The sequence below is a fragment of the Bos mutus genome, chromosome 23 (genome assembly GCF_027580195.1).
Source record: "Bos mutus isolate GX-2022 chromosome 23, NWIPB_WYAK_1.1, whole genome shotgun sequence".
In the NCBI taxonomy this organism is placed as follows: Eukaryota; Metazoa; Chordata; class Mammalia; order Artiodactyla; family Bovidae; genus Bos; species Bos mutus.
This window is the reverse complement of record NC_091639.1, coordinates 22,957,459-22,981,303: the sequence shown is the minus strand read 5'-3', so window position 1 is coordinate 22,981,303 and position 23,845 is coordinate 22,957,459. Positions and strand designations below refer to the sequence as shown.

The 23,845-nt window shown below is 53.1% G+C and overlaps 2 protein-coding genes and 1 non-coding gene across 3 annotated transcripts; 1 reads left to right on the top strand and 2 right to left on the bottom strand.

Annotated features, from left to right (window-relative positions):
- Nucleotides 1–15,522, bottom strand: VARS2 (valyl-tRNA synthetase 2, mitochondrial). Its single transcript, XM_070360706.1, is given in 32 exon segments — nt 1–3,475; nt 3,591–3,719; nt 3,890–4,065; nt 4,211–4,322; nt 5,023–5,229; nt 6,259–6,411; nt 6,543–6,670; nt 6,780–6,858; nt 6,976–7,044; nt 7,207–7,311; nt 7,527–7,652; nt 7,783–7,853; nt 8,040–8,145; nt 8,413–8,488; nt 8,596–8,672; nt 8,953–9,034; nt 9,216–9,319; nt 9,437–9,564; nt 9,779–9,869; nt 10,370–10,458; nt 11,154–11,265; nt 12,014–12,133; nt 12,301–12,382; nt 13,263–13,360; nt 13,448–13,502; nt 13,504–13,512; nt 13,625–13,746; nt 14,272–14,372; nt 14,488–14,569; nt 14,701–14,836; nt 14,838–14,935; nt 15,396–15,522. Coding segments are annotated over 31 exon segments (3,192 nt in total). The 5' UTR covers nt 14,900–14,935; nt 15,396–15,522; the 3' UTR covers nt 1–3,370.
- LOC138985148 (U6 spliceosomal RNA) lies at nt 644–745 on the top strand. Its single transcript, XR_011462406.1, has one exon. It is a non-coding gene; the product is annotated as a U6 spliceosomal RNA (small nuclear RNA).
- A 122-nt stretch (nt 15,523–15,644) lies between the features above and the next one.
- On the bottom strand, nt 15,645–22,290 carry GTF2H4 (general transcription factor IIH subunit 4). The gene is given in 15 exon segments (XM_005906962.3): nt 15,645–15,966; nt 16,826–16,904; nt 17,080–17,127; nt 18,169–18,197; nt 18,200–18,298; nt 18,490–18,622; nt 18,874–18,957; nt 19,158–19,226; nt 19,372–19,483; nt 19,916–20,004; nt 20,097–20,193; nt 20,455–20,586; nt 20,937–21,041; nt 21,308–21,450; nt 22,082–22,290. Coding segments are annotated over 14 exon segments (1,389 nt in total). The 5' UTR covers nt 21,448–21,450; nt 22,082–22,290; the 3' UTR covers nt 15,645–15,793.
- Nucleotides 22,291–23,845: the final 1,555 nt, after the last annotated feature.

Here is a 23,845-nt window from a genome sequence, read left to right as displayed (position 1 = left end):
GGGGACACACACACACACACACACACACATGCACTTCAAGTTGAGTTCCTCAGAGCACCTGGGAATAAAGGAACATTTACTGAATTCCTGCTTTGTTCCAGGCAAGAGGCTTTCCCGTGTCAACACCTGCAGCAAGCTCCCACGTAGCATAATAGATCTCATTATCCCATTTTACAGATGAGGAAATCGAGGCTTGAGAGGGTTAAGTCATTTGAGGTCCATTAGCAATGGAGACGTCTGACACCAGACAAATGCCTTGGCTTAAGCAAGATTTTCATTTCCTCTCCCTTTGCTTTCGCTTTGGGGCTGGGGGCTCAGGAACCTCAGGCAAGGATGTGGGCAGAACACGCCCAGGGATCCACACAGGTCAGTCAGGGTAGCAGGTGGGGTGGGGGACTGTTGATGTGAGAGATGAGGGATTCAACTTGTGAGAGGATGGCCAGCCTGGCAGAACAGGCGGGGAAACAGCATGGGTGCCTATGGGAACGTGTAATCCCACAGGCCTATGCTTATGTCCTAGATGACTTTCTTATTCTCCCAGAACTTTTTTTTTTTCCTGCTCTGGGGATTAGTTGAGGCATGTGGGATTTAGTTCCCTGGGCAGGGATCAAACCCAGGCCCCAGATTAGAAGCTCGAAGTCTGGTGCTTGCTTCAGCAGCACATATACTAAAATTGGAACAATGCAGAGAAGATTAGCATGGCCCCTGTAATGACATGCAAATTCGTGACATGTTCCTTATTTTTAATTCATGTTGAGGTTTGACAGAAAACAACAAAATTCTATAAAGCAATTATTCTTCAATAAAAAAAGATTTTAAGAGCCATTAAAAAAAAGAAGCTCAAAGTCTGTTAAGACTGGACCACCAGGGAAATCCCAGTCTCCATTGCTTTACCAGCAAAATGAGGATAATGGTAGTACCTGCTTCCTTGGATTGTCCTGAGGATTCCATGGATAAGCTATCAAGGACACTTACCATGGTACCTGTCAGATAAGTGGGTCTGGGTGGTAGGAACTTTTATTAGGGTGGAAACCTGGCCCCAGTATAAAAGTCTTAGTCCCCTAGGGCTCTTCCTTCTCCTGCTTTTTTTTTTTTTTTTTTTGGCTGCACGACATGCAGGAGCCCAGTTCGCAGATCAGGGATTGAACCTGGTCCCCTTGCAGTGGAAACACAGAGTCCCAACCACTGGACCACTAGGGAAGCCCCACCTCCTGCTGTTCTTAAGGCAGGCACTCATCTTACTCCACACTCAAGATGCTCTTGACCTCTTACTGGCTGACTCTAAATGCAAGCATGCAGCCCAGACTTGACCATGAAGGGCTACTGGTATGATTGCTTCCTGCTCTCCACAGTACCTGTCCTACCAGCCCGCTCCCAACCGCACAGCCTCACCACCACATGGAACTAGAGGCCGACTCCTTTGGAGCAAGGGAAAGGCAACAGTTCCAAATGGAGCATCCCTGAAGATACGAAAGCATAACAAAACAAAATTTCTATCGTTTCCTTGACAACTGTCCTGGGACTACTACCCCTGGAGGAGGAGAGGTAGCTGGGGGCTCTGTAGGACCCCAGTATTTCATGACTGACCCCTAGGCTGCACCAGTGGGCTGGTGGGTCAGGTGAATAGACCCCAAACAAGTTGAGGGATTGAATGTCTGGATCTCCAAAAGGATGGAGGAGCAGACAGTACAGTTTTTGTTGTTTAATTTTTTATTTATTTTACATGTGTATTTTTCTGACTCTCTCTGCTAGAATCAAAGTGAAAAAAAAGTTAAAGTGTAGTCACTCAGTCGTGTCAGACTCTTTGCAACCTATGGACTGTGTAGCCCACCAGGGTTCCTCTGTGCATGGAATTATCTAGGCAAGAATACTGGAGTGGGTTGCTATTCCCTTCTCCAGGGCATCTTCCCGGCTCAGGGATCGAACCTGGGTCTCCTGCATTGCAGGCAGATTCTTCACCATCTGAGCCACAGGGAAGCCTAAATCAAAGTACAAAAGAGCAAAGATTTTTGTTTCTCTCATTAATAAATCCAAGGGTTCAGAATAGAGCCCAGCATGTAATAGGTGTTCAAGAAAAAGGAAGGAGCTCACTCCCTCCTTTTCCTTCCCCTCTGGTGGGATGTGGTATACCGGTGGGAGCATTCCTTAGACCCAGAGTTGGGAAGAGTGTATCAAGATGGCAGGAATGTAAGATCAAAGGGGATACGGAATCCTCCATTGCGGAGTCCTGCACTGCTTCCGCCCAGCAAAAGAAACACCTATCTCGTCTAAGCCATTATCTTTGTTGCTTTTTAAAAATAACTTATTTTTTGTTTTTCAATTGAAGTATAGCTGATTCATAATATTAGTTTCAGATGTACAACATAGTGATTCAATATTTTTGTAGATTAGCCACCACTATCTCTGAAGCTTGGTTACAGCAGGCAGATAACTGACACCTAACTTACTGGGCTGAACGCCAGTAATTCCAGCTGACACTGTGGACTAGTTCCTTTTATTCCCTGAGCAAGTCTCTTCAGCTCTAAAATGGACCAAACACCCACCTCATGAGGTTCTCAGGAGGAATAAATGGCACCACAGAGGACCCAGCCAGGCCCACCACATACAGTAATTCTCAGAGCTGCTAGACAGAATGTCACTTGGGTGGCAGGCCCCTGAATTCCACCAACGAGACAAGGTGTGTAAGGTGGCTAGGTGGGCGTCTGCATGTGTGTACCCCTGTCTGAGGCTGGGCGGTGTGTCCCTAGCACTGAGGTCTCAGGTACACAGAAGCGGGAGGAACTCGATCCCCAGAGCAGCCTGCAGCTCCCCAGGCCTGTGGAAAGTCCCCCATCCCCTCAGCACCTCTGGAGATAAGGCCAAGAAGCGGGGAAGCTCCCTTTTGGTGAAAAGCAGAGGAAGAGCCTGCAGAACTCGGGCCACTGTCCGTTAAGTGCAGGAAGTAAGTGGAACCCGGGTCACTGTGCTCAGGCCCTACTCGGGAGCATCTCTCCTCCAGTGAGGGAGGCTCCGCCCAGCACCCACTCCCACCATGGCCCAGAGCATGAGGAGGCCGTCCCGCTTTTCCCAGACCAGAGTCAGGAACAACCAAGAGGTGGGAAAGTCAGGGCTAAGGGAAAGGATAAAAGGACCACAGCAGACACGTTTGGGATTTTAAGTTTATCTGAGTGGCCTCCTTCCCAAACTTCCAGGTGGGATTGCAGAGGAGGGAGGCCAGGGCACACACATGAGTGTCTCGAGGTCACCCAGTCATCTGACCAAGCCAGTCTGTTTCCTCACTGACAAAACGAAGGGGCTGGACCACAGAACACCCCGACGCTGCCCGGTCTGTCCCCAGAGGCCTCAAAGGCGGGTCTGGGAGGAAGGAAAGTCACGGGGATGGTGAGCTCCCAGGGCTTGGAAAATCATCCATCAGCTGCCGGAGGTGAGAGGCCGCCTTGTCCAGTTTTGACAACTCCAACTGGAGGGAAGAAAGCTGGGCGAGGAAAGAAGTGGCTGAGAATGGAGGCAGGGGAACCACCCGACACTGTGTGCCCCTAACCCCATTCCCTCAGGGAGTCCGGCGTCCTGAGTGGCTCCCCCAGCCTCACCCTCTGCTGCCTCTGAGTCTCCGTCTGTCCCTCGGATGGGGGCTGGGCTAGGAGGCCATCAAGCTGCTTCTGCAACTTGTGTCTTCGGGCAGCCAGCCGAGGTAGGTGGGTCTGGGGGTCCACCAGGCCCTGTGGAAGAACAGAGGAAGAAGGCTGAGACCTCTGCCATCCACCCAACACTCCCTCCCGCTCACCCACCACCATTCCAAGACCCCTCCTCACTTTACAGAACCCACCCCTTGCCCTCCTCCCAACATCCTTTCAGCCCCTCCCTGCCCCCTCCAGTCTCCTCTGCTCACCTGCAGCTCCATATACGCCTGACTGGTGTCACTGAGGGCGGCCTGGACCCAGCCTGAGGGGGCTGCTGCACCAGGGGGTAGAAGGCCCACCGCCCCACAGTAGCCCAGGATGCCCAGCGGCTCCAGGAAGGCCTCAAAGAGGCCCTGCTCGCCTGGCTCTGAGCTCTGCAGCAGCACTGGGGAGGAACGGGAGCCATCAGGTGGAGGGCCCAGGTCTTCCTCCCACACCTCCTAACTCTGGGCCCTGCCCTCCCAGCTCCACCCTCTTCCCCATCAGATCCTCCTGTCTGCAGGGACTCAGGAGCCTGGGGCCCACCTCACCTCGGGGCCGGGCCTTGGTGAGCTGGTAGGTGGCGCGCAGAGCCCTGAGCACCTGCACGGACTCCTGAACCCGGGAGAAGCGCCTCTCCAGCTCAGGCTGGTGCCAGTGCTCCTGGAGGTGTACATCCAGGGTTGGTAAGTGGGACCCCCCGAGACTCGGTCTCAACTCTCCTGGCTCTGACCTCCACCCACCCACCCCCATCTCCTTAGAGCAATGACCTGCTCTCTCCACCACACACACAATTCACCACCTCAAGGAATGGAACATGGCGAAAACTAGGGCATCATCTAAGAAGGTCTTAGATGATCCATGGACAATGTTTAGACCGAAGATGACAAACAACCAAAAATACATTATAATTTAAAAGGTATTATTCAAAGCTCATAAAACCCAGTAAGCAAAAAAAGAAACTTGGTTAAACTTGAAAATGATTTTTGGGTGAGTTTGTAGCATTTGAAAGCTTAAAACTACACTAAGATTTTTGGGATATCCTATTACCAAGATCTAATCCTCATCACAACCATGATACGTACTATTACTGTCCTCGGTTTAAAGATAGAGGAAATTGACACAAGGTCACACAGCTAGTGTCAGTCTGGTGACAGCATCCTGCTCTCAACCACTTGCTAATACTGCCCCCGACACCTTAGAGTTATTCCAGCCCTGCAGGAACAATCCGTCTTCCTCAAGACTCCACAGCAAAGTACAGACCAGCACTGTCAATGACCCCACAGCAGCAAGCCCTTCTAGAAGACTTCCCTCCGAATCTTTACCAGTAATCCCACTCCAAGACTCCATGGGTGTGACTCACCAAGCTGCGGGCACTCGGGTAGGGGGCAACACAGATGCTGGGGGCAGAGGGACCACCAGGCCTGGGGGGCAGCCTCTGCCAGAGCTCTTCAGCCAGGAAAGGCATCAACGGGGCGAGGAGGCGGAGACCGACGTCTGCGCAGAAGAACAGGACCTGAGGCGGCTCCAGAGGGCGGGGAGAGTGTGATAGCACCGGCTTCACAGCCTCCTACGGAGGAAGCCAATGGTCAGGGGGCAGCCATGGCCACCTCCTTCCTCCACACACTCGCCGCCCTGCCAGTGGGGATGCTGTGGGTAAACGGGAGCACCCAGCATCTCTGAGACCATGAGCTGTCCCCAGACACAGTAGGGAGCATGCGACAAGGGGAAATCCAGGGCAGGGACTCGGGGGTGGGTGAGGAATAAAACTGTCAGGGACGTTTGCATTTAGAATGAAAAGCATTGAGTTTTGTGTTTTTTTTTTTTTAACCACAGAGACAGAAATGTTTTTTTTAAGTTGAAAACAGAAATCTAGGACAGGGGTCCTCAGCCAACAGTGTCAGGATCACCTGGGACAAGAAATGAACACGCTCACCACCCTCCCCCAAACCTGCCTGCCTGAGCTGCTCTGGGGGTGGGACCTGACACTCCATGGTAAACAAGCCCTCCTTTGAGAGAATCCCTGGGTCTAAAGACCGGTACTCTTGCTCCCTGTCGGCTCCCAGCCTGCCTAGGGTCCGAAGGCAGCAATTACAGGAACTGAAAACAATCTCCATCTATGATACGAAGAGCTGACTCACTAGAAAAGACCCTGATGCTGGGAAAGATTGAAGACAAAAGGAGAAGTGAAGTGAAAATCGCTCAGTCAAAGGGGGAGGCAAAGGATGAGATGGTTAGATAGCATCACCAACTCAATGGACATGAATTTGATTACACTCTGGGAGATAGTGAAGGACAGGGTAGCCTGGCGTGCTGCAGTCCACAGGATCACAAAGAGATGGACACAACTTAGCAAGTGAACAACAAGCCTCCCAGCCCTGTGTTGTCAGACTCAGTTTTCTAGAAGTGTCCCCTTCTCCATGCTCCTCAGGTGACAGGCAGGGAACAGTGCCCAGACCAGTCCCAGAGAAGAGGGGAACTGGGATTTCTCAATCTCATCTCTCTTCCTATCCTGAGGGAGGAATTCAAAACCCAGTTCAGAGCTCTCTGCCAGGGGACAGGGAGCAGGGCTGCAGGGGGCCTGCCCCGCCTCACTCACCAAGTAGACATCACAGAGGTTGTGCAGCCAGAAGTGGTGCAGGGCGTGGGTGACGAGCGAGAGCTCGAGGGTGAGGAAGCCCCGCTCGCAGTCCTGGGCCGTGCGGGCCAGGCAGCTGAGGATCCAGGTGTCCATGCGGGAGGCGGGGGACAGCTGTGGTAGAGGGGGTTTCAGGTTGGGACAACTCGATTCCCACCCAACTGCCTCCTTTCCTTCCAGACGCCTCCTCCAGGACTCAGATGTCGGACTACCCAGCTCCCAAGCATCTCCTCTTTCTGTCTTACCTCCTCCGCAGGTTGGGGTATGAATTCCTCCCCAAGAGCATTCAGGATAAAGCGCAGGGCATTCCAGATCTTATTGCAGAAGTGTCGGAAGCTCAGGACCTCAGAGACGGACAGGTGCAAGTCACCTCCTGGGAGGGAGTGGAGGTAGGGAGCATGTACTGGTGGCAGCTGCAGGGGAGTCCGCGGCTCTGCCCCACCACACAGAGGCCACTGCCCGCTGCCCTCACCCAGGCTTACCCAGGGCCCCATGGGAGCACAGGGTGAACCTCAGAGCATCTGTCCCACACTCGGGGATCCCATGAGGGAAGTCCTTTCTCTGCAACGAGAAAGAAGAAGGCTGGCAGCTGCCTGTGAGGCTGCAGGGCCAGAAGGCAGGTTGCACAGGGAACTAACTGGCGGCCATGAACTAGAGGCTGGAACAGGTCAGACTCACCTGCGCTGAGGCTGCAATCGCCAGCTCTGCGGGGTCCAAGTTTCCATCCCTCAGCTTGTCCTGCAGTACCTGGGGTGGGTGAGTAATTCACTGGCCTCAGTGGAAGCCCCTGCCCCTACCAGGGTCCCTCCTAGTGGCCCTCCCAGTTCCAGCACTCCTGCCAGCCCCTCCCTTCAGCTCCCCTTCCTTTATCTGGAAAAACCCATGCCTCTTGGGGCCCTCCATCCTGACCTGCAGCTCCACCCCACTGATGATGTCCCGTGGGTCCAGCACGTTCCCCAGGGACTTGCTCATCTTCCGGCCCTGCCTGTCCCGGACCATGGAGTGAAGCAGGACCTGGAGGCATGGAGGGGGTCAGAAGTGTGGCCTAAAGAACTTTCCTCTGGAGGGCCCTTGGCTGTCCTTCAGGGATTAGAGGTTAGGCTGGAAAGTGAATCAGGACAAAGGAACTGGGAACCCAGAAAACCCCATACAAGGGGTTAGAATGGAGGACAGGGCTTAGAGGAGACTGGGGAGTCTCAGAGAAGGGCAGGGCACCAAAGGGTCTTTACCTTGCTGAAGGGGAGCTGCCCTGTGAGCTGGGTCCCCAACATGACCATGCGGCCCACCCAGAAGAGCAGGAGGTCACTGCCCGTTTCCAAAAGTGACAGGGGGTAGAAACGAGCCAGGTCCGGGGTCTTGGAGGAAAGAGATAAACAGTGAGAGGCCCAAGCCTGGGGCCTCCAGCTCTTCATAAGACTCTCTGAGGGGCCCTGGGGGTCATTTCCTCATCCCCACCTTCACTCTCTTCCTCTCAACCCACCTCACCTCTCGGGGCCAGCCCAGGGCAGAAAAGGGGAAAAGAGCGGAGGAGAACCACGTGTCCAGGACATCAGGGTCTGGAATACAGAATGGAAACAATTGGAACCTCAGCATCAGGACCTCAGCCCACTGCTGCCCACCTCTCCAGCCCGACCCTCATTCACAGAGACCAGGGCTCTGCCCCATTCCCAGCTTCCCCGACCCCACCTTTCCCACCTCAGTACCTGCTCCCTCCCCAAACCCACCTCAGGTGGAATACCCACCCCTCTCCAGGGTCAGCTCCGCCCCTGGTCTCCCTGTTAATTCTGCAGCTACTTCTCTGGCCTCAGCCTCTGTCCGCCCGACCACCCAGAAGTCCTCCGTTTCACCCTGCAGAAGTAAGGAGTAGGGGGCAGTGAGAGAGAACAGCACGGGACAGGTGTGAGACAGCACTGAGTGTTCATGGTCTCTGGTGGGCTGAGAAAGGCTGGCGCCCTCTGGTGGTGAGATGAAGAAATGCCATCTCAGAAGCTGAGCTCTCACAACAGTAGTGTGGGATCAGAAGCACAGCTGGGACCAGCGCTGGAAGCCCTCTGACTCCTGTGCTGAGGCTCTTCTGGCCAAACCCAGCCCTCCCTTCCACTTTCTCCTACTGACCTTTGCATGTTCCTCTACAACCAGGTAGGCTGGAATCCGATGGCCCCACCACAGCTGCCGGGAGACACACCAGTCCCTGCCAAGAGGATAGGAGTGATTTTTTTTCTTCCTTTTTCCTATGAGTGATTTCTTAGTATGATCAGTGGGCCCCCTTCCCCCTCCCCTGAGAGCTCCCCTTCTTACCCAATGTGGGAAAACCAGTGCTGCCAGTTCTTCTGGTGGAAGGAGGGACTGAGGTCCAGGGCCCCCGACTCCACGGCCTGGAGGGGGAAGGACCTTAATGGTGGTTCCCTACCTGCACCCCCGATCCCCATGAATGGGACCAGTGGTCTCTGAGATGGTTCTGAAACTCAGAAAGAACCTCCCAAGCCTCCTGAGAAGAGTCTGGACTTGAGTGAAGATGCAAGCCAGCCCTTTCTGGGCACCCTGCCTCCATCCCCCCAGCTCTCCCCTCTAACAAGCATAGCTAGAGAGGGCCCCAGCCTCCCTGTTTCTTCATTCCCGCCCAGGCCCCAGGCCCTCCCCACACTGCAGCCTCACCTTGGCGGCTCGCTCCCCCATTTCCCGGCAGCGGACAAACCACTGGCTCTTCAGTAGGTACTCTACCACGTCCCCGGAACGGCTGAAAGGGACACAGGACCCGACTGCGCAGGCCCTCAGTGCCGAGGACATAGCAGCCAACAACACAGACACAGAGCTTGTATTCTAGCCTGAGGGGTGCACAGCCCATCCTGCAGTCACTCTTAAGCTTCGCCCATCCCCTTCTGGGGGCGGTCAGAGGAAAGGAGTGAAAACAGGCTTACCTGCAAATGGGCAGCACCATGGGGTGGTTCTGGAGGCCCCGGAACAGGCCCCGCTCCCTCAGTGCTGACAGAATCTTTTCCCGGGCCACAAATCGGTGAAGACCCTGCAGAAAAGTAGCAAAAGTAAAGCTTAAAGGCTACTAGAAAAATAAGAGGGTGGGGGAGGGGAGATGGGGCAGAGGGTGCCCTCAAAGGACGGGGTATCACTGGGCTGGTACCACCTGCAGCCAGTCCTCACAAAGGGCGGTCATGGTCCCATCCTCCGCAATGACACTCCGGGGGCTCAGGCCGTGTCGGGCCCCCAGCTCAGCATCGGCAGGGCTGTGCGCTGGAGTCACCTTCACCGCCCCTAAGGGAGCAGGACTGCCGTTAGCACTGGACCCTGACCCTGGCTTTTGCTTTTCCAGACGTGTCACCATCGCCCACGCTACCTCATCCCTCCCTCTCATCCCCCACTATCCACTGAGACCACCCTTCCCCTACTTTCTGCCTCTTCCTGGTTCTCTCCCCTCCCCTCTCCCCCAGAAGCCCTGACTTCCTGTCTCTGCCCTGCCCCCACTTACCTGTGCCCAGGTGTGGCTGAACAGTGCAGTCTGTGATAAGAGGGAGAAGCTGCCCCGTCAAGGGATGACAGAGTTGTCGCCCATGTAGATGCTAAAGGGAAGGGAGAGGGATCAAGGACAGACACATGTGTCGGGTAGAAGGGTCTGGGCTGGGCATGAGAACCCTGGAAATACGAGGGTGAAAACCAGAAGGTAAAGACCTACAGCAGGGCTCAGTAAACATTTTCTTAAGGGGCCAGAGTGTAAGAATTTTAACCTTTGCAAGCCAGGAGGAAAATTCAGTCTCTACAACTCTGCTCCACTGCCATGGCAGAGTTAGACAACACAAGATGGAGCTGCAGATGATACATAGGGAACGAGGGTGCCCATACAGAAACAGGAGATCTGGCCCACGGGCCACAGTCTGCCAGCCCTGAGCTGAAGTGTAACACCAGGAAGAGAAGGGACCTGAGTCAGAGCCACTGGAGAGCTGAGATAAGGGAAATTTCAGGAAAAGGAAAAGGAGCAGAGAGGAGGAGCTGCGATCCCAAAAGGAAGGGAAGAGAAAGTATGGGGGTGGAAGGCCAGGCTGCAGGGAGCACTGAGTATTACCGTGTAGCGGGAATCATCAGGATGGACCGCCACAGCCACATCTCCAGGCAGCGTCTCTGGCCTCGTGGTTCCCACCACAACCTCTGCATCTGAAGACAAAATTCAATCACTTAAAGGTGGTCCTCGCCCTCACCTTGTACTCCTGACACAGCTAAAGTTGGGAGAACTGGAAAAGGTGGGAGGCAGGGATGGTCAAGGTAGAGCAGGCCCCCAGGAGTAACTGGAGAAAACAAGGACCAACGTCTATAGGACCCTGGGGTTTCTGCTAAGCTAATGACCAGAGGCCTAAGGGGATGTCTGGGGCTACAGAATTCCTCAACAGCCCGCTTGGGAGACAAGAGTAGAATGTTAATAAATCCAACTAGAATCTTTGCTTGGTGCCCTTATCATAAATGCTGTGCCTTCTTGGAGGCAGCACCAGTCCCTCCTGTAAGAAACCTCTGACTATTCCAGCTCATCCATCTTCCCTTCTCCAAACTCCTGGGAATACTTACTGCTCAAACCACACTTCAGAACTGACCCTTTGTCTCTTTTAGGGGTAGCAGCCTGCTGTGGAATTGCACTAAGCTCCCTCAGGGCAGTGACTGCGTGCACTTTTCTTACATGGCCCAGGATACCCAGGGTGAGTATCTCCAGGACGCAATACTTCCAAGGTTCCCTATGCCCCTCCATCCAAGTCACATGGAAGACAGGCTGGTGGGTTGCCTCCAAAAGCCCAAGGTGGGCTCAAGAAAACAGGGGAAGCAGAGGTTAAGTGGGTGACCCTTCCAAGGACTACCCTCACCAGGCTCTCCATCCACGGGGAAGGCCACAGAAAAGAGGAGGCCGAAAGACACGGGGGTGGGGCAGCCAGGCAACTGAAGCTCCGTGCGGCCAGGGAGGGGCCGGCTCTCCACCTGGGGGCGTGGAAGAGGCAGGGTCAGAGAGCAGCCTCTCTGCAAGGCTCACAACTGGTTTCCCACCTCCACTCATCCATAGCCCCGGCCTCCCTGCCATCCATCAAAAAGCCACTCAGAGGACCTGGGAGCCACTTCCTTCCCCTCACCTAATCCTTGTGCCGTCACAGTTAAAGAACATATTCACTGGACTTCCCTGGTGGTCCGGGGAAGGGACCACCCTTCCCTGGGTTAAGGGTTAAGAACTCGCCTGCCAGTGCAGGGGACATGGGTTTGATCCCTGGTGTGGGAAGATTCCACATGTTGCAGGGCAACTAAGCCCACGCACCACACCTACGAAGCCCTCGCTCTAGAATCTGTGCTCTGCAACAAGAGAAGCCTGGGCACCGCAACTAGAGAGCAGTCCCCACTCGACACAACTAGAGAAGGCCCACACACAGCAACGAAGACCCAGCACAGCAAAAAATACAGAAGTAAATATTCACTGAGCACTTAAACCACACGCAGGTATTATGCCAGCCTCCTAGGAGTTCTCGCTGAATTCTCACAACACCCCTGTGATGCAGGTATTTCCATCAGCCCTGAATTTTACAGACCGAGGAGACTGAGGCTGACAGGCTAACAGCCTGTCAGGAGCCACATCGCTGGGAGGTGGCCAGATTCAGATGTGAATCCCAGCAGGCTGGCTCCAGAGTCCGAGCTCTCCCGGGCTCAGAGCTCTCACAAACCCGCCTCTCCTCTGCCTCACCTCAATATCCGAGATGGCGGAGCGTAAGTCACACGACCAATTGACCAGCTGCCGGCTCCGGTACAACAACCCAGCCTTGTAGAGCCGCACGAAAGCTTCTGTCACGGCCACTGAGGAGCCCTAGGATGACCTGAGTGTCCACATCCAACAGCCTCCTCTCAGCCCACCCCCTGCCAGGGGCCCAGGCGTCCCCCTGGCCCCCCTAACATACACAGCAACCCGCCTCCTTGCACAGAACTCTGAACACCTCCCTGACACCCATAGGGACCACAGCACCAAACACTCACGGTATCCATGGTAAAGCACTCTCGGTCCCAGTCCAGGGAGGCCCCCAGCGCTCGGAGCTGCTCACAGATCTCGCCACCTTTCCTGTGCCCAGACAGATTTGGGTCAGCAAACATGTCCCAGACATCAACTATGTCCCGGGCCTAGTGAAGCCCCAGCGGTGCTGGACTCTGGAGTGAGTTCGAGACTGATCTAGCCTCAAGAAGCTAATGGAGACACACAGGCCCAGTATATGGCTTTCTGTGATATTGAAAGAAACATAACATTTCTAGTAAAAGGGGAAGGGGCAGCCGATTTGTGGGAAACACAAAGAAGCTTTACAGAGAAGACAGCATGTGATAACAGACCTGGAAGAAAAAGGGTAATTTCAAGAGGATGCAAAGTGGGAACAGGTGAGGAGAGATGATGAAATCCAAGCAAAGGAAAATGGGATAAATGGAAGGAAAAAACATATATATATACACACACATATAAATATATGGGGGAGCGCATGCATGCTTAGTTACTCAGTCACGTCCAACTCTTTGACACCCCGTGGACTGCGGCCTACTGGGCTCCTCTGTCCATGGAAATTTCCAGGCAAGAATATTGGAGTGGGTTGCCCTTTCCTCCTCCAGGGGATATTCCCTAACCAGGGACTGAACATGTGTCTCCTGTGGCTCCTGCATTGGCAGGCAGATTCTTTACCACTGAGCCACCTGGGGAGCCCATATATATGTGTACATATATATATATATATGCACTTACACATAAATATATGCATTTTAACATATACAATACACAACACATGCACACACACCAAGCTTGGAGACCCCACCAAATGCTAAGGGACTTCAGAGCTTACACTCCCACGGGAAGTTAGAGCTGAATGGGAAAAGCCCTGACTACAAGTTAGGAGAGGGGCTGGGAAGCCCAGATCCAAACCTGCTGTCTCAGCCCCTCCTGCCCTGCCCCCCATACTCACTCCTCCTTCCACTTCCACACCTCCCTAAGGAAGTCTTCCCGGCTCAGCTCATGTCTCCTCACACCTCGCTCCTTCCACAGCTGTTTCTCCACCACAGCCTACAGTAAGATGAGGGGGCAGAGAATCAGGTCACTTTGGGGGAAGAAATCTCACTCAAGTAAAGGGATGAGTGGCAAAAGACATACTTGGGTCGCAATCCCTGCATGATCTGAGCCAGGGACCCACAGCACCCGATCCCCACATCCGGTGCCTGCGAAAGAAAAACCCTCATGGGAATCCATGGCTTTACATGTTCATTTAGCCTCATCCTTTCCCAATTTCTTTCTCCTCCAAGAACTCATGCAGCCCCATTCCCCTCTCACCAGCGCACGAGAGCATCCTGTATGGCCACGGTCAGCGCATGCCCAATGTGCAGGGAGCCTGTGACATTAGGGGGTGGGATACACATGGAAAAGGTCTCCCCTGTGGCCTGGGGCAGCCTGGCCTAGAAGGAAAGAAAAGTCAAATGGCAAGAGAGGACTGGATGTTCCCTGGGGAATAGCACCCTCTGGTGTCTCCAAAGCAGAAAGAACTATAGGAAAAAGTCTGGCAAGTAACAGGGAAGAGGATAACCTTTGAGACACCAGGGGGAGAAGATAAGCTTTCCCTGCTTTTCGGCAGGTATTCTTGCCTGGAAAATCCCATGGACGGAGGAGCCTGGTAGGCTGCAGTCCATGAGGTCGCTAAGAGTCGGACACGACTGAGCTACTTCACTTTCACTTTTCACTTTCATGCATTGGAGAAGGCAATGGCACCCCACTCCAGTACTCTTGCCTGGAGAATCCTAGAGACGGGGCAGCCTGGTGGGCTGCTGTCTATGGGGTCGCACAGAGTCGGACATGACTGAAACGACTTAGAAGCAGCAGCAGCAGCAATGTGGTTGGCTGTGAGCTCCAGACTCGTGCCCACCAATCTTATGGGCCATTCTGTCCTGGGGATTATTTAGCACTCCTCCCTGCCAGGTACTAACCTGATATTCTGGTTTGAAGAAGCCCTCTCGCACCCACCAAGGGTACCAGGCAGCCTCAACGTACTGGGGGCTGTATGCAGGAGGCAGGGGTCGGGAGACATCTAGGAGGCAGAGGAGAGCCCCACTAACTCCTGACTTCTGTTCCCAGGTTGCATTTCAGCAGACCGAATGGGCAACCAAAATGTGAGGGAAAAGGCCTTCAGGTTTCCTAGTTACCTTTCTTTTCTCCATGTTCCGTGGGGATTTCATACAACACTCTCTCCTTAGGGGTCCAGGCCTTACTGGATTCTGCAGGTGACTGCAGAGAGGAACCAGAATGCGGGCTGCAATTTCAGGATACCCCAGGCATCTGGAATCCAGCCAGTCTGTCCTCCAGTGCTCTCCCAAGATTTCTCAGAAAACCAAGGACCAGCTGTCGGGACTCCTAACCTTTCTCTTGGGGGCTATCCCAGCCTCCAGCGATGCCTGCTTCTCTCGCAGGCGCTTCTGTTTGGCTTCACGGTTCCTCCGGGAGATGGCTGATCCATTTGGCTCTGACTGGGTGGAAAGGGGACGGGACCTGGGGGCCCCGTGAGGGCCTCAAGCCCCAAAGCGGTGGTCGAAAAGAGGTCAGAGGTAAATGAGGCATCGGGAGTGCTTGGCAAGGGGCCAAAGTCTGTTCCAGCTACAGCACATTGGGAGGGTATGGTGGTGAGGGAGGGTCACAACTCCCAAAGTCACACCCTCTTACCCCCGCCTCTTCCCGCCTCCCTCCAGCAATGATTGATAAAGTATCTAGCCCATCCCTCACAACCCTCCCTCTGTGAGGACTAGAGTAGACAGGGTCTTCTAATTAGCAGCGCTCTTCCGGGACAGAGTAAGTCTCAGGCCCTCAACCTATTCAGCTGAGATGTGGGGGTGACCGTAGACACAGAGGAGAGGGAAAGGACTCAGGGATTCTGGCAGATGATGGACATCAGAGCCAGCAAGAGGTCCCACCAGGATCACTACTTGTCCGCCTCCTCAAAGGCCATCTGCACTGCCCCCAGCCCGCGTGCTGATCTGCCTTCCCGCCCGACGCACCGCGCGGGTCCTGATCCTCCAGCACTTCCCACTCCCCGATCGCCGGCCCGCTGCGCGCTCACCCGGTGAGCCCGCCGCTATCCCAGGGCGCCCCGCGGCGTGGAGCGTAGGGGGCGGCGGCAGGTACTGAGGAACCAGCGAACCCGGCCCGAGCGTGACTCGCTAGCCGCGCGGCGCTGAGGCGGAGCCCCGCCCGGGCGCATGCGCACTAGCTGGCCTCGGCCACACCTCCTCCTTCTCGCGAACCAATGGCTGTCGACGCGGAGATGAGCGCTGCCGACGCGGAGAGAGGAGGTTTCCCAGGGAGGTGGCGGGGTAGTGTGGTTCACTTTCACAATTTTATTAAACTAGAAGAGTCCCGACGTGTGAATTAAAAAAAACACCTGAGTTCTGAGGCCGCGCCAGCCTCCACGCAGCCCGCCTTCCCGGGTGCGCCCCGCCCAGGTCCAGTCCTGCACTCTCAGGAGTTGTGTTTCTGCCGCTTCCAGAAGCGCTTGACGTCGCTGTGCCCAGCCGGGGTCACCACCATGAGCCGCTTGGCCGAGTTCTCGAACACCAGGACGCCCAGCTCCCGCGCGTGGGCCAGCAGCAGCTCAAAGTCCACTTGTGACAGGAACTGGTTATACAGGACGCCTGGGATCCGCAAGTCAGGTGCAGCAGGGAGAGAGAGAGAGAGGAGGTGAGAACGGGAGGTGGGAGCCCCTCGATGGCAGCCTCAGGGAACCAGCCTCAGGAACCAGCCTCAGGGAACCAGCGGTCTCGGCTTGCCACCCACATTTAAATCTTAACACTAGCATGACCCAGCCATATTCAGGAAGGCAGTATAATACAGTAAGAAAACCCATTGCTAACCAAAACCAGAGAAATTATCCCTATGAATTATCCCTCAAATCCTAAAAGATGATGCTGTGAAAGTGCTGCACTCAATATGCCAGCAAATTTGGAAAACTCAGCAGTGACCACAGGATGGAAAAGGTCAGTTTTCATTCCAATCCAAAGAATGTTCAAATTACGGCACAATTGCACTCAATCTTAAAGGAAATCAGTCCTGAATATTCATTGGAAGGACTGATGCTGAAGCTGAAACTCCAATACTTTGGCCACCTGATGTGAAGAACTGACTCACTGAGGATGAGATGGGTGGATGGCATCACCAATTCGATGGACCTGAGTTTGAGTAAGCTCTGGGAGTTGGTGATGGACAGGGAAGCCTGGTGTGCTGCAGTTCATGGGGTCAGAAAGAGTCGGACATGACTGAGCAACTGAACTGAATTGAATCCCTTCCAATTTCCCTCTTCTAGCTGAATCCAAATCACACTCATTCGAGAATTTATTTACTGCCATCAACTCATCCCGAAATAAAACATGCATGGGTTTACTAGCCCATGCAGTAAACAAAAAATAAAATGCATGAACAGCTTTTTCAGCTCACCAAGACTGAATTGTCCTTCTTCTGGCCAATGACCAAAAAAACCCACCAGAAGCCACTCACCTTCGGTGAACCGGAGCCTGTCCCTTTCCAGCTCCCAGAGCCGAATCTGGTCTGTGATGGTGGGAGGCAGCACCGGTGTCTGCAGGGGCAAGGGATGGCCCTTGTAAGGTTCAGAAGCACTGCTCCAGGCAGCCCCAGCCCTCCACTCATTCCCCAGATTTGGATTTCCATTTCTCTTTTCCATCACTTCATCACCAGGTACCAAGGGCTCTCAGCCTCCGGCAGCTGTTGTCCCTCCAGCCTCATTTTTGTACCTGTTTAAGCATCACTGGGTGGGCCCTTGTCCTTAGGAAATGGATGATCTAGGAAAACAGACAAGAATTGGGATCAATGGCAGTAAATAAATTCTCAATGAGTGCAATTCTCATTGCACAGAATTCTCAAATAAGAAAGCAGAAAAGCTACCTGTCTTCTAATGTCACTGAACATCAACTGATTGTTTAAAAATTCATAGGCATATGCCTATCAATTCAACACATCCCATAGCTCTTGTCTTTAGGTATTGCTCCCATTGGTGATGTCTGCTGCTGCTTCTTTGGCATATTTTCCCTTTCCATAGTTTTTTTTTTTTTTTAAAGTAATAGCAACTATTATTTTTGAGCACTAACTGCATGGCAGGCTCTGAACTAAATGGTTTACCTGTATTTCACTGACTTGGTTCAACAACCCTTTGTGAAAGTCGCTCAGTCTTGTCTGACTCTTTGCGACCCCATAGACTATGCAGTCCGTGTAATTCTCTAAGCCAGAATACTGGAGTGGGTAGCCTTTCCCTTCTCCAGGGGATCTTCCCAACCCAGGGATCGAACCCAGGTCTCCCACATTGCAGGCGGATTCTTTACCAGCTGAACCACAAGGGAAGCCCAGGAATACTGGAGTGGGTAGCCTATCCCTTCTCCAGTGGATCTTCCCAACCCAGGAATTGCACTGGGGTCTCCTGCATTGCAGGTGAATTCTTTACCAACTGAGCTAGCAGGGAAGCCCTGATAGCTGAAGTGAGATCTATCAGAAGCCCTGAGTGAGAACTGTCATTATTTCCATTTTCCAGATGAGGAAACTGAGGCTCAGATAAGAGAAACAACTAGGCCACCAGTGCAGCTAGGAAGTGGTGGTGCTGAGATACAAATGCAGAGTTATAGCTCCTCCTTACGTGTCTTCTGCAGGAGGGTCTCCCTCTCCCCACACTGAGAACCTTGACTTCTCATGACCTGATGTTCACACGCAGACAACTCACCACCACCTTCTGTAACAGACTCCACGCTAGCCTTCTGGAAGGTGACCACCCCGTAACCTACAACCCACGTGCAGCCTTTCTTTCCACCCACACCTTCCCCAAGCAGGGATACCTGCTGGGCTGTGATGCCACTGGCAATGCCTGCTGCACACTCTCCCGGGTCACCTGTGCCACCACCATGTTGGGGAAGCGATAGAGCATCTCAGAGAAAAGGGCAATGAGGGCGATCTGCAGCTCCGACTCTGACCAGAAGATAGGAAAAGAGGATTAGGAGGGTTCCCACCATCTAGGCTCCCCCAGGCCTCAGAGAGCTCTGTAAACCGCCAAGTTACAAGTGTACGTGACCAGAAGCTGGCAGTCCCTCCTGCTTCTTCCCGCTTCTTCCTCCCCTCCCCACCAGCCTGCTCTCCAGGGGCCCTCTGTCCAGCCTCACCCGTGTAGGCATACAGTCGGTAATTGGTTTCCACAACAATGAAGCCTGGCTGATGTGCAGTGCCCCCAGCCCCAGAAACACCTGACGAGAGATTGATGGCCAGGCGTGTGGGGTAGTAACGCCGAGATTTCCTCTGAAAAGGAGAAGGGAAAGGCCACAGGCCCTCTCTCAGGCCTCACTGCCCTACATCTTCCTCCTGAAACATCAGATTCCTCCCAGTGCCCAGGACCTCAGCTCCCAACTTCTCTCCCTCAAGGGAGATAAGTATTTAGTCCTGGCAACTGCTTCTTGTGACTGCCTCCCAAGACCCCACTCTCCTTTAAAGGCCAAGGCACCATCCCACCCTGTCTCTTCAGTAGAGGCCATGTGTCTGGGTGTTCATACCTTCCTCTGGAAAACAAGCCCAAACTCACGCAGATGTTGCAGGAAGTTCAACAGAGAATCACTCATACCTTCCACAGAGTAATCCTGGGGAAAAGGAGTGGCCAGCTAGGGTCCAAAACACATCCCATTCTCCCTTTCTCAATCCCATACACTCACTCCCTCTTTTCCCATCTCTGCATGTTCTTTGTTCATTCTTATCCTCCACTGTATTGCCCCATTACCTCATTTCCCCTTCCCATCTCTTTACTCTCTTCCCATCTCGCCCACTCAGGCCCCCTGCTTACCTTGCCCAGAGTGGAGAAGCTGAGCTGGAAGAGGAAGGAGAGAATCTCCACTAGGTCCATGCCCCGACTCTAGGGAGGAATGGGCAGAGACAAAGGGGGAGGGGTGTGAGGGAGGAAATGAGAAAAAATCAGGGAACAGAGTCTGTGGGCAGCAGTCCCTCAGTGGGTCTGGGGAAGAGTAGAGCGTGCTGGCGGGCACCCCTGACCTGCTCACCTGGGCTGTCTGCAGATACTGCAACATAAAGTACCAGAGCTGGGCTGGGGTGTCCAGCAACAGGAACTGGAAGCCGGCAGAGGTAATGCAGGGTGGCTCTCCAGGTTCGGCACTGGAGACAGACAGGGCTCATGGCAGAGGTGTGCAGAGAAAGGCCACCGTCCCACCTGTGTGCCCACGTTTTTTTTTTTGGTTTATCTCTTGCCATATTCTGCTCTACTCTCCTTTTAAAAATATTTATTTATTTGGCCATGCCAGGTCTTAGTCGTAGCATGCGGGATCTTCCATCTTTGTTGAGGCAAGCAGTATCTTTGTGTGACATACAAACTCTTAGTTGTGGCATGTGGGATCTAGTTCCCTGACCAGGGATTGAACCCAGGTCCCCTGCATTGGGAGCGTGGAATCTTAGCCACTGGACCACCGGGGACGTCCCTCAGCCCACCTTTTTCAGTCAATCCCCTCCAATCCTGACCCAAGGTGGACTCAATTTAGCAGGACTCAAGGACATGGCAAAACAGAGCTGTTGTACCTCTGGCTGCCTCACCTCTTCATGAGCCCAGCCTGGCTGAGGAGCTGAGCCAAGTCCTGGCTGACGGCTGCACTGGGGGATCCCACCATGAAGTGCAGGACCACCTGAGGAACGGAAGAGAACAGAGTTGGATGCCTTAAAGGCTGTGGGAAGCGGGAACAAAAGCAGAGACACCCACAGAGTCCCAAGTCCTCACCTCCCATCGCTCCTCGGCATACTTGTCAAGTGAGAGGACGTCCCGGGCATGCTTGTCTGGTCCCAGCTGACTTGTGTCATCAGACCAGGCCTTGCCCCTATGCCAGGATGGCCAACAGTAAGGAACCCTACCTGTGTTCCCCACCCACGCTTCTGCCCTTAGTTGACCCTCATCCCCAGGGACCGTGAGTGGGAGACATTTTCTACACCATGTAGCTCCATCTGGTCCAACTTACTCTTAAAGGAGCTTCCAAAAGTGGAGCCTGCAAGGTTGCAGAGAGGCCCCTCAGGAGCTCCCCGGCCAGCAATTCAATCACTATGTCCCCTACCCAATTTAGGAAAAGACGGAAGTGACATACCCACCCAGAAGGGCAATGCGGAGGTTTTGGCGGAAGATGGGGTTGAGGATGAGGCCCTGGAGACCACCAGGGAGCAGCTGGGTGTGCCAGATACGGAGGCCGCTCAGCAACCCCGTGCTTTCCTCCTGAGCTCTGGAACAGAAGCAGAGAGGTGAGAGAGAAGACTAGGGAACAGAAAGAAGGAGACCCACAAAGGTGTCAGTTTCTGCCTTTTCTAAACTGGTGGTCCTCAGAACACCATTTCACAGAGTGAGATGTGTCTTAAGGCAATGTTTCTTTACTGTAACACCTACCAGAGCCTTGTAACAGACATCACAACTCTCTGAGAGGCAAAATACAGTAATGAGAATTTCCCAAATGTGTTTAATTATAAGTTGTTGGTGTCCCCATTAATATTTCCTAGAAGTGGTCCAAGAATAGCAGTTTGGGAAGCCTAGCTGTTGAGAAATTTGTATCTGGCTAAAAATGCAGGAGAGACTCACTTGCTGAATTCCTTCTTCACCCACAGGGCTACAGCAGCTTGCGGCAAAGGCTGCTCCAGAAAGAGCATCCGCATCACCCAGTTCTTAGCCAAAGATGGGAGCTCCCTATAAGCAGGGAGAGGGACAATGTTAATATCAGAGACTGTCTTAGAACTGCATCCCTGCCATCCATGGCCTCTCAAACTTCTCACATTCACCCCCCAACACTTTTACCTGTCTTGCTGCCCCCACATCCTCTATCTGGCTTGGCCTGACACACTTTACTCTCCAAGCCCACCAGGGCTAAGCTTCTACCCACAATAACTTATTTCAATCTGCAGGCCCCATTACATTTCCCTGCCATGGACCCTACCATGAAGGGGGGTCCTCACCTGAAGACAGCCAGGCAGGTGGCAGGGTGCCCATACAATCGATCCAATATACCAGGGCTCAGGCCTCCTAGGAATTCCTGCAAGTTCCTGCATTGTAGGTGTACTCGATTCAGTCCACCCCTGGAAGGGGTGCTCTCCATCACCTGAGAGATCCAAGTGTTAGTGTACCCCCACAAGCCATGCCAGTGTCACCCCTCACCTTTCTAATTCTGATTCCCGATCCACTGGCCCCCATGAAAACTCATCTATGGTTTCCTTTTTCATGTCACTCACCTCCTCTTGTTTCTCCCAGTCCTGACCAGCCTCCCCTCTTTTCCTGCCTTCTCACCTCACTTCTGGCCTAAACACCAGTCTTCTCTCAATTTCTAGATGACAAAATTGTCAATTGTCCCATATTTGCAAAAATACTTGATATTTCAATGAACTGTCTCATCTTTACTTAAGCAGTGACAAAGATACTTGTTTGAGCCCAACCCTCTTTCCCTTCTGCCTCTTTTGGTCTGATCAGCCTATAAGTTCCAAATTTGTATGTTCTTCCCATCTACTTCTTGGCCCCACCTCGTGCTGAGCACAGCAGTAACTATTTTTCCCCTCCATGTCTCCCAAATCCAATTCCACTTCTTTCCTCTTCTCTCACCGAAGACCAACTCATCCCATTCACCCTGATCTACGCCACACGATCTCCCAACTTGTCCCCTACTTTCTTCCCAGTCCTCGCCTCTCTCAACTCTCTCCCTCCTATCTCCACCACCCCTTCTCTCCCTGCACCCTTACCGTAACTCAGTGTCGATCCCCTCCTCGTGCACTCCGAGTCACAAGCCGTCGCTTAAACGGAGCCAGTGGCTCCCGGGAAGAGGAAAAAGGATGGCGGAAAATGACAGGGAAAAAAATGGGAGAAGACGAAAAATTTCACCGACTGGAGTTCAGATTGGAGGATTCAGAAGAGAAGGGAAGGAGTGGCGAAGTGGGGAGGATAAAAATCGGCGCTGCACTCGCCCACAGCAGGGCATGCTGGGAACTGGAGTCTTGTCCTTCCTCACCCGGGAGCAAGCTGAGGCGCGTCTGACTACAACTCCCAAAAGGCACCGCGAGGAAGCCTAGCGGAGAGAGGCTGGCTTGTACTTAAGAGAGCCCGGAGCACCAGAGGTCTGGCTGCTTGGTTCCGCCTCCCTATCTACCCACTCGGCTAACGGCGAGTCTAACTGACTGAACTCGAGTGGGGACTCTGGGAGTAGAAATACCCCGAGGGCTTCCTGGCGGAGGTGCAGAAACTGCTTGGTGGTGAGGCACTTACGTGTCGAGACGCAGGAAACTGGGTTCCTTGAGCTCAGTTGCTTCCCATAAAATTGGAATAATGCACTTTCCAGAGCATTTTCTCGAATTAGGAGTTAATTCAATCCATTGCGCCTTCCTCAGTACCTAAAGTGAAGTCGCTCAGTCGTGTCTGACTCTTTGCAACCCCATGGACTGGGGCCTGTCAAGCCCCACCATCCATGGGATTTTTCCAGTCAAGAATGTTTCCTTCTCCAGGGGATTTTTCCGACCCAGGGATCGAACCAGGGTCTCCCGCACTGAAGGCAAACTCTACCGTCTGAGCCACCAGGGAAGCCCAAGTCCTCCACAAATGTTCTCATATCCTTCATGCTTCCACCCACCTCCCCAGTTCAGTTCAGTCGCTCAGTCGTATCCGACTCTTTGCAACCCCATGGACTGCAGCCAGGCCTCCCTGTCAGTCACCAACTCCTGCAGCTTACTCAAACTTGTCCATTGAGTTGGTGATGCCATCCAGCCATCTCATCCTCTGTCATCCCCTTCTCCGCCTTCAATCTTTCCCAGCATCAGGGTCTTTTCCAATGAGTCAGTTCTTCACATCAGGTGGCCAAAGTATTGGTTTCAGCACTTCCTGTTTAATTTGAATATCCTAATAAATGCAGTTTTTAAAAGAAAAATTGTTTAGCCTGATTTGATTTATGAAACTATTATGGGGTGAGGGAACTTCTTCAGTAAAAGCCAGAGCTACACGTTCCCCCAAATTCCTGAAAGGCAAGTTTTATTGGGAAGATCCCCTGGAGAAGGGAATGGCTATCAAGTCCAGTATTCTGGCCTGGAGAATTCCATGAACTGTATAGTCAATGGGGTCGGAAAGAGTTGGACACCATTAAATGACTTTCACTTTCACTTTCAAGTTTTGTTATTCCCACTTTGCAGACTAGAAAATGGAAACTCATTGACATTAAGAAATTTGTGATTGTAATCAGATAGCTACAAAGTGCTGGAACTGGGATTTGAAGTACATTTGCAAGTGACCAGGAATCAAAATGGTAAGACTAAGCCTTTGTTACACTTTGTAGCCAGCCCATGCATGTTTTGTTGGTCTGTTTCTTGAGCAATGTTTAAAATCCTCAAAGAGTGACACAAGACTGGCAAAGCTGCTTTATGACAGACGTTAAATAAGGTTAAAGGACAAATTATAATCTTCATTTTTGGGGGCTCCAAAATCACTGCAGATGGTGACTGCAGCCATGAAATTAAAAGATG